This window comes from Panulirus ornatus, chromosome 22, assembly GCF_036320965.1.
Source record: "Panulirus ornatus isolate Po-2019 chromosome 22, ASM3632096v1, whole genome shotgun sequence".
Classification (NCBI taxonomy): domain Eukaryota; kingdom Metazoa; phylum Arthropoda; class Malacostraca; order Decapoda; family Palinuridae; genus Panulirus; species Panulirus ornatus.
Genome location: NC_092245.1, coordinates 21,434,822 through 21,452,732, shown reverse-complemented (window position 1 = coordinate 21,452,732; position 17,911 = coordinate 21,434,822). Strand labels below are relative to the sequence as shown.

Below are 17,911 nucleotides of genomic sequence, written 5' to 3'. Positions count from 1 at the left end.
ACAGCGACAAAGTATAAAAAAAAAAAAAAAAAAATATATATATATAATATATATATATATATATATATATATATATATATATATATATATATATATTTATTTATTTTGCTTTGTCGCTGTCTCCCGCGTTAGCGAGGTAGCGCAAGGAAACAGACGAAAGAATGGCCCAACCCACCCACATACACATGTATATACATACACGTCCACACACGAAAATATACATACCTATACATCTCAATGTATACGTATATATACCCATACAGACATATACATATATACCTATGTACATAATTCATACTGTCAGCCTTTTTTCATTCCCATCGCCACCCCGCCACACATGGAATAACAACACCGTCCCCCCTCATGTGTTCGAGGTGGCGCTAGGAAAAGACAACAAAGGCCCATTCGTTCACACTCAGTCTCTAGTTGTCATGTAATAATGCACTGAAACCACAGCTCCCTTTCCATATCCAGGCCCCACAGAACTTTCCATGGTTTACCCCAGACGCTTCACATGCCTTGGTTCAATCCATTGACAGCACTTCAGGCCCCGATCACTCAAAATCTTTTTCACACCATCTTTCCACCTCCAATTTGGTCTCCCACTTCTCCTCGTTCCCTCCATCTCTGACACATATCCTCTTGGTCAATCTTTCCTCACTCATTCTCTCCATGTGACCAAACCATTTCCAAACACCCTCTTCTGCTCTCTGAACCACACTCTTTTTATTACCACACATCTCTCTTACCCTATTATTACTTACTCGATCAAACCACCTCACACCACATCTCATTTCCAGCACATCCACCCTCCTGTGCACAACTCTCTCCATAGCCCATGCATCGCAACCATACAACATTGTTGGAACCACTATTCCTTCAAACACAGCCATTTTTGCTTTCCGAGATAATGTTCTCGACTTCCACACATTCTTCAAGGCTCCCAGAATTTTCACCCCCTCCCCCACCCTATGATTCACTTCCACTTCCATGGTTCCATCCGCTGCCAAATCCACTCCCAGATATCTAAAACACTTCTCTTCCTCCAGTTTTTCTCCATTCAAACTTACCTCCCAATTTACTTGACCCTCAACCCTACTGTACCTAATAACCTTACTCTTATTCACATTTACACTCACCTTTCTTCTTTCACACATTTTACCAATCTCAGTCACCAGCTTCTGCAGTTTCTCACATGAATCAGCCACCAGTGCTGTATCATCAGCGAACAACAACTGACTCACTTCCCAAGCTCTCTCATCCACAACAGACTGCATACTTGCCCCTCTTTCCAAAACTCTTTCATTCACCTCCCTAACAACCCCATCCATAAACAAATTAAACAATCATAGAGACATCACACACCCCTGCCGCAAACCTACATTCACTGAGAACCAATCACTTTCCTCTCTTCCTACACTTACACTCGCCTTACATCCTCGATAAAAACTTTTCACTGCTTCTAACAACTTGACTCCCGCACCATATATCATTAATACCTTCCACAGAGCATCTTTCTCAACTCTATCATATGCCTTCTCCAGATCCAGAAATGCTACATACAAATCCATTTGCTTTTCTAAGTATTTCTCACAAACATTCTTCAAAGCAAACACCTGATCCACACATCCTCTACCACTTCTGAAACCACACTGCTCTTCCCCAATCTGATGCTCTGTACATGCCTTCACCCTCTCAATCACTACCCTCCCATATAATGTACCAGGAATACTCAACAAACTTATACCTCTGTAATTTGAGCACTCTTTCTTATCCCCTTTGCCTTTGTACAATGGCACTATGCAAGCACTCTGCCAATCCTCAGGCACTTCACCTTGAATCATACATACATTAAATAACCTTACCAACCAGTTAACAATACAGTCACCCCTTTTTTAATAAATTCCACTGCAAAACCATCCAAACTTGCTGCCTTGCCAGCTTTCATTTTCCGCATAGCTTTCACTACCTCTTCTTTGTTTACCAAATAATTTTCCCTAACTCTCTCACCTTGCACACTACCTTAACCAAAACACCCTATATCTGCCACTCTATCATCAAACACATTCAACAAACGTTCAAAATACTCACTCCATCTCCTTCTCACATCACCACTACTTGTTATCACCTCTCCATTAGCCCCCTTCACTGAAGTTCCCATTTGTTCCCTTGTCTTACACACTTTATTTACCTCCTTCAGAAACATCTTTTTATTCTCCCTAAAATTTAATGTTACTCTCTCACCCCAACTCTCATTTGCCCTCTTTTTCACCTCTTGCACCTTTCTCTTGGCCTCCTGCCTCTTTCTTTTATACATCTCCCAATCATTTGCATTATTTCCCTGCAAGAATCATCCAAATGCGTCTTTCTTCTCTTTCGCTAATAATCTTACTTCTTCATCCCACCACTCACTACCCTTTCTAATCTGCCCACCTCCCACGCTTCTCGTGCCACAAGCATCTTTTGCACAAGCCATCACTGCTTCCCTAAATACATCCCATTCCTCCCCCACTCTCCTTATGCCCTTTGTTCTCACCTTTTTCCATTCTGTATTCAGTCTCTCCTGGTACTTCCTCACACAAGTCTCCTTCCCAAGCTCACTTACTCTCACCACTCTCTTCACCTCAACATTCTCTCTTCTTTTCTGAAAACCTCTACAAATCTTCACCTTCGCCTCCACAAGGTAATGATCAGACATCCCTCCAGTTGCACCTCTCAGCTTATTAACATCCAAAAGTCTCTCTTTCACGCGCGTATCAATTAACAAGTAATCCAATAACGCTCTCTGGCCATCTCTCCTACTTACATACGTATACTTACGTATATATCTCTTTTTGAACCAGGTATTCCCAATCACCAGTCCTTTTTCAGCACATAAATCTACAAGCTCTTCACCATTTCCATTTACAACACTGAACACCCCATGTATACCAATTATTCCCTCAACTGCCACATTACTCACCTTTGCATTCAAATCACCCATCACTATAACCTGGTCTCGTGCATCAAAACCACTAACACACTCACTCATCTGCTCCCAAAACACTTGCCTCTCATGATCTTTCTTCTCATGCCCAGGTGCATATTCACCAATAATCACCCATCTCTCTCCATCAACTTTCAGTTTTACCCATATCAATCTAGAGTTTACCTTCTTACACTCTATCACATACTCCCACTACTCCTGTTTCAGGAGTAGTGCTACTCCTTCCCTTGCTCTTGTCCTCTCACTAACCCCTGACTTTACTCCCAAGACATTCCCAAACCACTCTTCCCCTTTACCCTTGAGCTTCGTTTCACTCACAGCCAAAACATCCAGTTTCCTTTCCTCAAACATACTACCTATCTCTCCTTTTTTCTCATCTTGGTTGCATCCACACACATTCAGACACCCCAGTCTGAGCCTTCGAGGAGGTTAAGCACTCCCCGCATGACTCCTTCTTCTGTTTCCCCTTTTAGAAAGTTAAAATACAAGGAGGGAAGGGTTTCTAGCCCCCCACTCCCATCCCCTTTAGTCGCCTTCTACGACACATGAGGAATGCATGGAAGTATTCTTTCTCCCCTATCCCCAGGGATATATGTATGTATATATTTTTTTGGGGGGTGGTGGCAAATTAATTATTCTATTTTCCAATTCAATCATGACGATTTTGAAATATTGCAAGTTCTCTTTGTAATTTGTGGAATTTGTTTATTTTCAATCTTGAGTAGTGTGTGCTGAAATGGTTTGGACGCATGGAGAAAATGAGTGAGGAGAGGTTGGCAAAGAGGTTATATGTGCCAGAAGTAAAGGGAAAAAGAATGGGGAGATCAAACTGGAGATGCAAGGATGGCGTGAAAAATTAGATCATTTGGGGCCAGAACATGTAGGAAGGTGAAAGGGATGCATGGGATAAATTGGAGTGATGTTGTCTACAGGGGTCAACATGCTTTCATTGAACTGAATGAAGGCATATGAAGCATAGGGGAAACAATAGAATAGTCTGTGGGGCCTGGTTGTGGATAGGGGGCTGTGGTTTTGATGTATCACACATGAGTGATGAGGCATTTTGTTCATCTGTATCTGGTACTACCTTAACCCAGGAAGCCACAAATTTCCACAAAAAAATAAGTACACCTTTTCTGGGGTTTCTGTTCTGAATATCCATTAGTTCTCTCCACACATCCTTATTTAGAACCCATACCCTGTTAGTAGATGGGTTAAATGAAGGCAAGGAGGCATTATCTTTGCTACCACTCTCTTTGTCATCATCATGTATTTCTTCTGAAAGAAACTGATTTCTTCCTCAGAGTCTGATGCCTACAGGATTGCATCACCTTCTTCATTTGTGACAGATTTGATGTTCCTTAAAGACCGTATTTAAGACGACTCTAAGAAGCCCTTCACTTTCAGCTAGTGAGCTTGTCAAAAACATGTACAGATACCATTATATATCTTTTTTTATGTATTGTAATATTTAACACACACACACACACACACACACACACACACACACACACACACACACACACACCATATCTTGAGATCATAATATGATTAACTTACCTTTATTTTGGTGAAAACAAAGTAGTAGGAAGAGAACAGAGATGAATAAACCTATGCATGGAGGGGTGGTGACTGTCAGCAGAGTAATTCATTGCTTAAGTGAACCATCACACCTCCTGGGATCCTGGTGTCATTTCCTGGTTGAGGAAGGACTGGTGAATCAAGTGGGATGTTCAAACTGCTTTCTGACAGCTAAAGGCTTTTGTCATAGGTTGGCTGGTTCATTGTTTGGACTTTAGGCATTTCAACTGCCTGGGTCATTAAGGCCATCACTATCAGTCCAGCTGTATTCACCAATTGGAAAATCATTCGCATCTCCAGGTGTTAAGAATGATTCAAAGACCACTCATGCTTTCACTCTTTATATGGCCCATGTTATGTATTTTGCAACAAGAAGTTCCATTGCGCAGTACAGCTTTCTTCATCACAATCAATATCAAGATATTTTCTCAGATTTTCTCTAGTACTTGCTTAAGTATAAAAAATCTGGTTCTCACATTTTTCTAAATCCCTTACATTCCTCACTGATAATGGTCATTCTTCATTTTTTCTTTCATAACTCTTTTTGGGTAAATGGTGTCCAGATGAGTCTTACCTCTAAGTTGAGACATCCATCTTGGTAGATCATACTCTTGCAGGAAAGGAAAGAAGACTGTTTTCATTGAAACTGTTCTACTGTTATTTCCAGAAGACAGCATGCCTCAGCCCATTCAGTCTCCAGGAGGGTCCAGCACTGCCTCATCCCGTGATGCATCACCTTCCAGGGAGATTTCCCCTCTTGTCAACTCGCTCAAACCTCCTACAATCATTCGCCGAGGTCCTCAGGGCTTTGGTTTTACTATCCGAGCCATTAGGGTATACTTTGGGGATACTGACTATTACACTGTACATCACCTTGTGATGGTAAGCATATGCACTTTTTGTTTAATTGCAGTTATTTAGGCATATGTGGTGAAAGAACCCCTAGATAATTTCATTCTTGCATGGGTATTATAATGAAAATTTCATTAATTTCATTGATTCAGTAAATAGCATTATTTTATTATTTGCTTGTTTTTCTTTAGATAAGTGACTCATATTTTGCAAGTGTTAACATATTTGTCTTCTAATTGGTAAACTTTTATTTTTCCCTAACAGGATGTTGACCAACGTAGTCCAGCCTTTGAAGCAGGTCTGCGTCCTGGGGATTTGATAACGCATATCAATGGGGAAACTATTCAGGGCATGTTCCACACACAAGTTGTCACTCTGTTGATGAGCTCTACTGACCATGTATCTCTTAGGGCAATGCCCCTCGACCAGACTTCCATTCGAGCAGGTAAGAGTAGCGTGGAATAACAGCATTTCATATCAAATCAAGTTTAACGTGTAACTTAAAAGAGTTGATAAACAAATGATTAATTTTATTGTTCTCCTGAAAGTTACAAATTGAAAACATGTTTACAATATCATTTAGTCAAAAGGTTTGTACATGAAGCCCATGCAGAACTATATTTCATGGTCCTTACATTCCTCATAGTTAACTGATCTAATTATCTCTAACCCAGTGGTTCCCAGATGAAGGTATATGTACCAGATGTGATATGTGGTGTTAACCCTTTGACTATAGTGACCCCACTTATTATGTATACCCCTAATGTTGGACTTTTCACAAAGTTAAAATCTTTTATTTTCTACCTACTACTTGAGAATTATTCTTTCTAAAACAAATACTATATAAGATAATGTGATTGATCTGTACTCATGTTTAATGAGGCTCACAGATGAATATTTTTTTCAAGCAAATCAAGGCTGTCACCACAGCTGATTCTTAGCCATATGATGCGTCCCTTGCCATGTGACACATTATGTACTCCTAACCAGTGTTGTAATTTCCTTAAATTCATATGCACATGCAATTTCTTTATACAATAATCCTGTTTCTAATATTGCAAATGATTAAGGGATTGATATTTGCCATACATATTCACATATTTACTTATTTACACGCTATAGTTTTATTTTTAGTGGTTGATTTTCATTTGATACATCTCAAAACTTTTTTTTGATATTCAAGGTTCCAGTTATGAATGAATTTCCACATTAATGCTGGGCCTTAATTGAAAAATAAATTACAAGAGGGTAAAAGAAAAGACAAGGGAAATTATATACAAATTTTGGAGTGAAAAACTTGTCTCTTAAAATGTCCCAGGTCACAGTTATTGGAAATACATCAGAAGTTAGAGAGTTCCATAGCTTTGTGATGTATGGAAAGGAACAGTTATCAAAACAGCTTATCCTTGAATTGCTGATGGCCACACAGTAATCCCATAACGCAGCAGCTTTCTGAGTATTGCTTGGTCTCGCTAAAGGTGGAACACAAAATCAGTCAGCTCTTGGGAGCATAAACTAAAGTAATTCCTATAGAAGAGGGAAAGAGAACCAACATTGCTGCATAGGGCAAGAGGGTCAAGGTTAGAAGTTAGCTTTGGACAGTTTATAAGTCAGACTGCTTTTGACTCAACTCAGTCAAGTAAGGATGCAGAGCTAGAACCACCCCAGATGTGAGAGCAGTACTCTATACACAGATGAATCAGTCCTTTGTATAAACAGAACAACTGTTTAGAAGAAAAGAAGCTTCAATATTTAAATAGGACACCTAGTTTCTTGGAGGTAGAGGTAGCTATTCCCATAATGTGGGGTTTTCAAGAACGAGTGGATGTTACAGGAATACCAAGTATGGTCTTTGAGTCAAGAGTTGAAATTACAGAACCATCAAGAGTTGTGTGGAGTATTCAGTAAAGAGATGGGTAGGAACTGGGTCTTGGAGACATTAAGCTCGATTAGATCTTGTCTACCTCTGTGAGATATCCTGACCAAGTCTGAGTTTATTGAGGAAGCTGTTTCAAGACGAGATGCAGATGAAGTGAGAGAAGAAGGAGCAGAATTGAAGGATATTGAAGTCGTTAGTATGTGAGTGCATATGATTATTTGTGGAAGAGAGGATATTGTTGAAAGAAAAGGAGAAAAAATTGTTGGGGACAGGACAGATCCTTGGGGACCCTTTTGTTGTGGAGAAAGGTGGGGAGGCTGATCCATGAGCAATGGCAGAGATAGATCAGCTCGAGATTAAGCGAGATATGAAGGAGCAAAGTGAAGGAGGGAAGCCAAAAGAGGGAGCTTAGAGATGAGATCCCAGTGCCACATTCTATCAAGAGCTTTGGTTTTGTCAAGGGCAACTACACATGACTCCCCAAAATCTTCCAGGGATGTTGACCAGACAAGTTTTGGTTTTTAAAGAGAAATGGAACAGAAGAGCAAGCACAGGTGCATGCCCAGAGGCACACTCTTTCATTACACTGGAATGGATGCCAACAGAACCATAAGCCTTGTTTGTGTCTTGAGAGAGAAGGGCTTTTCAGACAGTCAGAAAAGAGACTACAGGGAGGGGCTTAGGATTAGTAAGATGAGCATCAGGGGGTGAAGGAATGAGAGTCTTCCAAGGTGGAGTTAGAGGAGAAACAGGAAGTGAAGACAGTTGCTTTGTCAGTGGGAGAGACAGCTATAGTGCCTTTAGAATGGAAAAGCAAAGGAAAGGTAGAGTGACAGAAGTTGTTAGAGATGCCCATAGTTAAAGACCAGAAAGACTTATGAGTGGATGATGAGAGGTTATTGCATTTCCTTTGAATAAAGGACAATATGCCTAACAGATAATTTACTTGTAATGATTATGAGCAGTGATAGAATCTTAATGGGAGACAGAGGAAGAAGAGTTTTCCCTTGCCTGAATGGCCTCAGAACTGGAACAGTTGAACCATGGATTAGAAGAAGAGATTGTCTTGGAGGAAGAGGGGATAAATGCTTCCATTCCTGTGAGAATAACTTCTGCTATGCATTTGGTGGAGAAAGATGCATTACTACATAAGAGACAATAACTTACCCAAGGAAAGTCAGAAAAGAAATTATATAAGTTATTCTAGTCAGCTTTGCTGAGGTACCAGTATTTATGCTTAGAAGGGGTTGCTGGAGGGGAGGTGCTGTTGAATTTGATACAAGTATAAGAGTTTGATCAGATGAACCAGTTGAGGCAAGATTGTGTACTTACAACGGGATGGACTAAAAGTGAAAGACAGCATTCAGGAATATTTGTAGGGTGGGTGATCATTTGCCCTAAACTTTGAGAGTGGATAACTTGAGGGTTTCAATCCCTCCATCATCCATATGGGAAGAATTCAACAATTCCTTATGATGAACTTTGAAATCCCCTAAGTGGAGGATCTTGGCTTGTGGGTTAGAGGATGCCACAGTCTAAAAGCAGGAGTTTAGGTAGTTGAAGGAAGATAAAAAATTTGTAGAATTAGGAGAGTAGTATGCAAAACAGAGGTAAATTGTGGTAGATGGGAGACCAGCCTTGAGCCACATAACACCAAAGTTTGGATACTCAGGGTTGTTGAGGCATGCAACAGGTGTGTTGATGTTAGAAAAAGCACAAACACCATCTTTGAAATGGAATCATGGGTGGATCCTGACACCTAATTCTCATCACAATTGGTTTCAGTCTCTTTATTCCTGTATACATTTTTAAATCATATATGTAGTCATTTTTTCCATCACAAAACAAAATTTTTTACTCCAAGTTGATAGTTTTTCAAAGGAATGTGCTGTTTGAATTCCAGTCATCCGCTCCACGATATGGGAGACTCATCATTGCACAAATCTGGAAATGTGATAGATTTCTCTTTGAATTTCAAATGGAGATCGTCGAGCGCTGATCTACTTTACTGTACTTTTTCATTCCCTGTAAGTTGCTTACTGTCTGTAAAAGGCAGGAATCTAAGATGTAGAAAGCAATTTTGTAGCATAATATTTCTGATAAACTTCAGCTCAGACATCTTACCAGTGGTCCAGTATTCATTTATTTCATTGTTTTTCATTATGGGCCATCATCATCACAATACACTAAAAACTTGTGCATTTGATCTTATGTGAACGTATCAGTAAACTTGAGCAACCTGCTGTTTGGAGAAGTTGGTTGTGTGTCCTTCATAAAACCATAATACAAATTTATTTGTTGCTAACACGTCCATCAAATTGCAGTCATAATAAAGAAATAGTCCAGCTCCTTAGAAGTCTGTGTCACAGAAGGAGTGCATTTTATACCTGAATTGCTTCTGTCATAAACAAATAATGATGAAATGAATTTTGCAACATTTGTCTGTGCCCATGGCAGATGGCAAATGAGATGGCACCTCTCCTTGTCATGGTGGGACTGGGATTATCTTTACCCTCAATGGTAGTAGACTCATGTTCTTCTTCCTCCTGTCTTTATTCTTCAGTACCTTCATTAATTCCATGTCCACTTGATTCACTGTTGCTTTTCTCTAGTGTCCAAATCAAGCGTATCTAATAACTCAATGTAATAATTTGTTTTTTATATGGCTTGCACAAGGCAAAGTTTTTATACCTGATGCTTTGGCATTGTGATTATTACTGGCCACTTGAACAGAAAAAATATGAACTAATGTGTGGAAATACCCTCTAAGATGCAAGTAAGTGAAATCTGAATAGCGAACGCCCCCTGGGCTGAGTTGCTGTACCTTATGTTTTGGCATTGTGATTATTACTGGCCACTTGAACAGAAAAGATATGAAATAATGTATGGAAATACCCTCTAAAATTTAAGTAAGTGAATTCTGAATAGTGACCACCCCTTCGAACATGCAAGGACTTTTTGAAAATGAGATCTCATGTGGGATCTGGCAGAGCATCCCTCATGTTAGATATCAGAGGTCAGTGGGCTAAAACATAGATGTTCCAGTCATAACTAAACATGATTATGAGTATACTTTACCAGGAATACTCAACAAACTTATACCTCTGTAATTTGAGCACTCACTCTTATCCCCTTTGCCTTTGTACAATGGCACTATGCACGCATTCCGCCAATCCTCAGGCACCTCACCATGAGTCATACATACATTAAATAACCTTACCAACCAGTCAACAATACAGTCACCCCCTTTTTTAATAAATTCCACTGCAATACCATCCAAACCTGCTGCCTTGCCGGCTTTCATCTTCCGCAAAGCTTTCACTACCTCTTCTCTGTTTACCAAATCATTTTCCCTAACCCTCTCACTTTGCACACCACCTCGACCAAAACACCCTGTATCTGCCACTCTATCATCAAACACATTCAGCAAACCTTCAAAATACTCACTCCATCTTCTTCTCACATCACCACTACTTGTTATCACCTCCCCATTTGCGCCCTTCACTGAAGTTCCCATTTGCTCCCTTGTCTTACGCACTTTATTTACCTCCTTCCAGAACATCTTTTTATTCTCCCTAAAATTTAATGATACTCTCTCACCCCAACTCTCATTTGCCCTTTTTTTCACCTCTTGCACCTTGATTGAGAGGGTGAAGGCATGTACAGAGCATCAGATTGGGGAGGAGCAGTGTGGTTTCAGAAGTGGTAGAGGATGTGTGGATCAGGTGTTTGCTTTGAAGAATGTATGTGAGAAATACTTAGAAAAGCAAATGGATTTGTATGTAGCATTTATGGATCTGGAGAAGGCATATGATAGAGTTGATAGAGATGCTCTGTGGAAGGTATTAAGAATATATGGTGTGGGAGGAAAGTTGTTAGAAGCAGTGAAAAGTTTTTATCGAGGATGTAAGGCATGTGTACGTGTAGGAAGAGAGGAAAGTGATTGGTTCTCAGTGAATGTAGGTTTGCGGCAGGGGTGTGTGATGTCTCCATGGTTGTTTAATTTGTTTATGGATGGGGTTGTTAGGGAGGTAAATGCAAGAGTTTTGGAAAGAGGGGCAAATATGAAGTCTGTTGGGGATGAGAGAGCTTGGGAAGTGAGTCAGTTGTTGTTCGCTGATGATACAGCGCTGGTGGCTGATTCATGTGAGAAACTGCAGAAGCTGGTGACTGAGTTTGGTAAAGTGTGTGGAAGAAGAAAGTTAAGAGTAAATGTGAATAAGAGCAAGGTTATTAGGTACAGTAGGGTTGAGGGTCAAGTCAATTGGGAGGTGAGTTTGAATGGAGAAAAACTGGAGGAAGTGAAGTGTTTTAGATATCTGGGAGTGGATCTGGCAGCGGATGGAACCATGGAAGCGGAAGTGGATCATAGGGTGGGGGAGGGGGCGAAAATTCTGGGGGCCTTGAAGAATGTGTGGAAGTCGAGAACATTATCTCGGAAAGCAAAAATGGGTATGTTTGAAGGAATAGTGGTTCCAACAATGTTGTATGGTTGCGAGGCGTGGGCTATGGATAGAGTTGTGCGCAGGAGGATGGATGTGCTGGAAATGAGATGTTTGAGGACAATGTGTGGTGTGAGGTGGTTTGATCGAGTGAGTAACGTAAGGGTAAGAGAGATGTGTGGAAATAAAAAGAGCGTGGTTGAGAGAGCAGAAGAGGGTGTTTTGAAGTGGTTTGGGCACATGGAGAGGATGAGTGAGGAAAGATTGACCAAGAGGATATATGTGTCGGAGGTGGAGGGAGCAAGGAGAAGAGGGAGACCAAATTGGAGGTGGAAAGATGGAGTGAAAAAGATTTTGTGTGACTGGGGCCTGAACATGCAGGAGGGTGAAAGGAGGGCAAGGAATAGAGTGAATTGGAGTGATGTGGTATACCGGGGTTGACGTGCTGTCAGTGGATTGAATCAAGGCATGTGAAGTGTCTGGGGTAAACCATGGAAAGCTGTGTAGGTATGTATATTTGCGTGTGTGGACGTATGTATATACATGTGTATGGGGGGGGGTTGGGCCATTTCTTTCGTCTGTTTCCTTGCGCTACCTCGCAAACGCGGGAGACAGCGACAAAGTATAAAAAAAAAAAAAAAAGAGTATTCTTTATGTTAACCTCTTTGACATCTGTCTACACTTACAGGCTGTACATAATTTCCTGCCTTAAGTTCAATTCTTTGTGCTTTTTAGTATTTTGACTGGCCATAGATGGCAACTCAAACAATAGATGTCACTGGAGCTGTCTGGAGGCCTCAGGAACCTGGTAGTGGCCATGATGGATGCTTGTGCACCCTCTGTTGGGACTCCCTATATTTAGGGACCCTACCACCTTGAGATCCATTACTGCCCATGCCTAGAGCTGGTCATTCTGGTATATAATGTGTTTTCCTTAAAGTAGTAATGCTTGACCCGTGATTCATGAGAAGAATAAATGGGTTTCAATGTTTTTGTTTATCTAATCGTATGAATAAAAAGCGGAAGTGAATCATAGGGTGGGGGAGGGGGCGAAAATCCTGGGAGCCTTGAAGAATGTGTGGAAGTCGAGAACATTATCTCAGAAAGCAAAAATGGGTATGTTTGAAGGAATAGTGGTTCCAACAATGTTGTATGGTTGCGAGGCGTGGGCTATGGATAGAGTTGTGCGCAGGAGGATGGATGTGCTGGAAATGAGATGTTTGAGGACAATGTGTGGTGTGAGGTGGTTTGATCGAGTAAGTAATGTAAGGGTAAGAGAGATGTGTGGAAATAAAAAGAGCGTGGTTGAGAGAGCAGAAGAGGGTATTTTGAAATGGTTTGGGCACATGGAGAGAATGAGTGAGGAGAGATTGACCAAGAGGATATATGTGTCGGAGGTGGAGGGAACGAGGAGAAGTGGGAGACCAAATTGGAGGTGGAAAGATGGAGTGAAAAAGATTTTGAGTGATCGGGGCCTGAACATGCAGGAGGGTGAAAGGCAGGCAAGGAATAGAGTGAATTGGATCGATGTGGTATACTGGGGTTGACGTGCTGTCAGTGGATTGAATCAGGGCATGTGAAGAGTCTGGGGTAAACCATGGAAAGCTGTGTGGGGCCTGGATGTGGAAAGGGAGCTGTGGTTTCGGGCATTATTGCATGACATCTAGAGACTGAGTGTGAACGAATGAGGCCTTTGTTGTCTTTTCCTAGCGCTACCCCGCACACATGAGGGGGAAGGGGGATGGTATTCCATGTGTGGCGAGGTGGCGATGGGAATGAATAAAGGCAGACGGTGTGAATTGTGTGCATGGGTATATATGTATGTGTCTGTGTGTGTATATATATGTGTACATTGAGATGTATAGGTATGTATATTTGCGTGTGTGGACGTGTGTGTATATACATGTGTATGGGGGTGGGTTGGGCCATTTCTTTCGTCTGTTTCCTTGCGCTAACTCGCAAATGCGGGAGACAGCGACAAAGCAAAATAGATAAGTAAAATGAATAAAAAGTATTTTACTGTTTTTATGCACATTTAAGATTAACCACCCCGGTAAATAATGTATTTTTTCTAAATTAGGAATGGGGAAGTCTTATTTCATAAGGAAAACAATTTTCATATTTTTTGTGCACTGAAAAGGTTAGTCCCATATAGTCTGTTTCATTGATTTTGTCACTTTCATGTTAGATTGAGATTCTGGGAATTTTCAACATAGAAATATTTTTCTTTCCTTATAGAAATGAAGGAAAGAAGTAAAACATAAGATAACCATACATAAACATTTCACACTTGCCACATCATACAAATATGAGGTGTCAAAGGCATTGGTGGGCTGCATAATTTCTTCAATGTTAGCCAGGCCAGGCTAGAAAACAAGGTGAACAGATACCAGATAGTGCCATGCAGTTGCCAAGTTTGTTTTTCCATAAGTTTATTGTTTGTTGAGATCATCGGACCTGTTGGTCCAACACAGGCTTTGCGTGTTCGTGGCCTATTCCCTGGTTTCTGCAGGTAGTTTTAAAAAGAGGGAGAGAGAAAGAGAAAGAAAATATATTCATATTGCTTCTATAGTAATTATTGCATTTATTCATTCTTGTGCTTATGTGAATTTTCACAAAACATATTCTCTTGGGGTATTCATTTATTGCTTATGTTTATTTCCATTCTTTTTCCTAATTTTTCATATTTTTCACCATTTACAACTATAGAGAGGTAGCACCAGTATTAGACAAATATAAGTTCTCATTCCCTCGCATTCATTTTCTAGTTCTCGTGTTTTGTTTAATGCAATGAAACCACAGCTCCCTGTCCACAACCTGGCCACATAGACCTTTCCATGGTTTACCCAGACAGTTCATGTGCCCTAGTTCAGTCCATTGATAGCATGTTGATCCTAGTATACCAAATTGTTCCTGTTCACTCTATCCAATGCACATCTTTCACCCTCCTGCATGCTCAGGGTCCTGATTGCTCAAAATCTTTTTCACTTCATTTTTCCATCTCCAGTTTGGTTTCCCAGTTCCCCATATTCCCTCCATTTCTGACACACATCCTCATTCTCAGCCTCTCCTCACTCATTCTCCATATGTCCCAACAATCATATAAATTTGTTATTTTATTGTACATGATCGCCATTTCCCATGTTAGCAAGTTGGCACCAGGAAACAGATGAAGAAAGACCCATCCACTTATATACACACATATATATAAACATGCATGTATACATACATATACGTATCAACATATACATGTGTACATACACATACACAGGCATATACATATATGCACATGTACATATTCATATTTGCTTGACTTTATCCATTCCCAGCACCACCCTGCCCCACAGGAAACAGTATCTCCACCCCCTGCATCTGTGAAGTAGCTCCAGGAAAACAGACAAAAGAGGCCACATTCATTAACACTCAGTTTTTAGCTGTCATGTGTAATGCACCAAAACCACAGCTCCCTATCCACATCCAGGACCCACAGACCTTTCCATGGTTTACCCTAGACATATCACGTGCCCTGGTTCGGTCCAATGACAGCACATTGACCCTGATATACCATATTGTTCCATATCACTTTATTCTTTGTATGCCTCTCACCCTCCTGCTTGTTCTGGCCCTGATTGCTCAAAATCTTTTTCTTTCTTTCCCCCTCCCCCACCCCATGACTCATTTCCACTTCTGTGGTTCCATTCGCTGTTAAATCCACTCCCAGATATCTAAAATGCTTCACTTCCTCCAATTTTTCTGCATTCAAACTCACATCTCAACTAACTTATCCCTCACCACTGCTGAACCTAATAACCTTGCTCTTATTCACATTTACCCTCAACTCTCTCTTTTCACACACTTTTCCAAACTCAGTCACCAACATGTGCAGTTTTTCACTCGAGTCAGTCACCAGTGCTGTATCATCATTGAACAACAGCTGACTCACTTACCAGGCCCTCTCATCCTCAACAGAGTGCATACTCACCCCTCTCTCCAAACTAGCATTTACCTCCCCAACAACCCCATCCATAAACAAATTAGACAACCATAGGGACATCACACACCCCTGCCACAGACCAATCTTTGCTGGGAACCAATCACTCTCCTCTCTTCCTACTCATATACATTCTGTACACCCTTGATAAAAACTCACTGCTTCTAGCAGCTTACCTCCCACTTCATATACTCTTAAGTACCTTCCACAGATTATCTCTTTCAGCCTTATCATATGCCTTCTCCAGATTCATAAATGCTACTTGCAAATCCAGTTATTTTTCTAAGTATTTCTCACACATTCTTCAAAGCAAACACCTGATCTACACATTCTCTCCATATATTTATTTATTTGCAGTGGAATTTATTAAAAAAAGGGATGACTGTGTTGTTGAGTGGTTGGTAAGGATATTCACTGAATATATGCTTCATGGTGAAGTGCCTGAGGATTGGTGGAATGCATGCATAGTGCCATTATACAAAGGCAGAGGGGATAAAGGTGAGTGTTCAAATTACAGAGGTGTAAGTTTGTTGAGTATTCCTGGGAAATTATATGGAAGAGTATTGATTGAGAGAGTGAAGGCATGTACAGAAAAAGAGCAGTGTGGTTTCAGAAGTGGTAGAGGTTGTGTAGATCAGGTGTTTGCTTTGAAGAATATATGTGAGAAATACTTAGAAAAACAGATGGATTTGTATGTAGCATATATGGATCTGAAGGCATATGATAGAGTTGATAGAGATGCTCTGTGGAAGGTATTAAGAGTATATGGTGTGGGAGGAAAGTTGTTAGAATCAGTAAAAAGTTTTTATCGAGGATGTAAGGCATAAGTACGAGCAGGAAGAGAGGAAAGTGATTGGTTCCCAGTGAATGTTTGCGGCAGGGGTGTGTGATGTTTATGGATGGGGTTGTTACGGAAGTGAATGCAAGAGTTTTGGAGAGAGTGGCAAGTTTGCAGTCTGTTGTGGACGAGAGGGCTTGGGAAGTGAGTCAGTTGTTGTTCGCTGATGATACAGTGCTGGTGCCTGAGTCGGGTGAGAAACTGCTGAAGCTGTGTGAAAGAAGAAAGCTGAGAGTAAATGTGAATAAGAGCAAAGTTATTAGGTTCAGTAGGGTTGAGGGACAAGCCAATTGGGAGGTAAGTTTGAATGGCGAAAAACTGGAGGAAGTAAAGTGTTTTAGATATCTGGGAGTATATTTAGCAACAGGGTGTTTTGAAATGGTTTGGGCACATGGAGAGAATGAGTGAGGAAAGATTGACCAAGAGGATATATGTGTCGGAGGTGGAGGGAACGAGGAGAAGTGGGAGACCAAATTGGAGGTGGAAAGATGGAGTGAAAAAGATTTTGTGTGATCGGGGCCTGAACATGCAGGAGGGTGAAAGGAGGGCAAGGAATAGAGTGAATTGGATCGATGTGGTATACCGGGGTTGACGTGCTGTCAGTGGATTAAATCAGGGCATGTGAAGCGTCTGGGGTAAACCATGGAAAGCTGTGTAGGTATGTATATTTGCGTGTGTGGACGTATGTATATACATGTGTATGGGGGTGGGTTGGGTCATTTCTTTCGTCTGTTTCCTTGCGCTACCTCGCAAACGCGGGAGACAGCGGGAAAAAAAAATATATATATATATATATATATATATATATATATATATATATATATATATATATATATATATATATATATATTATATATATATACACACATGTATATACACACACGTCCACACACGCCAATATACATACCTATACATCTCAATGTACACATATATATATATACACACAGGCACATACATATATACCCATGCACACAATTCACACTGTCTGCCTTTATTCATTCCCATCGCCACCTCGCCACACATGGAATACCATCCTCCTCCCCCCTCATGTGTGTAAGGTAGCGCTAGGAAAAGATAACAAAGGCCTCATTCGTTCACACTCAATCTCCAGCTGTCATGCAATAATGCCCGAAACCACAGTTCCCTTTCCACATCCAGGCCCCACACAACTTTCCATGGTTTACCCCAGATGCTTCACATGCCCTGATTCAATCCACTGACAGCACGTCAACCCCGGTATACCACATCGATCCAATTCACTCTATTCCTTGCCCGCCTTTCACCCTCCTGCATGTTCAGGCCCTGATCACTCAAAATCTTTTTCACTCCATCTTTCCACCTC

At 40.8% G+C, this 17,911-nt stretch overlaps 1 protein-coding gene across 14 annotated transcripts in view; it reads left to right on the top strand.

Moving 5' to 3' along the window:
* The window catches only part of dop (microtubule-associated serine/threonine (MAST) protein kinase dop), a 1,162,440-nt gene that overhangs the window by 1,086,632 nt on the left and 57,897 nt on the right, over positions 1–17,911 (top strand). For all 14 annotated transcript variants that reach the window (XM_071676293.1, XM_071676295.1, XM_071676294.1 and 11 more), the window contains 2 exons: positions 5,235–5,449; positions 5,684–5,864. In XM_071676293.1, coding sequence (XP_071532394.1) covers positions 5,235–5,449; positions 5,684–5,864 — 396 coding nt within the window. The remainder of the gene's footprint in view (positions 1–5,234; positions 5,450–5,683; positions 5,865–17,911) is intronic.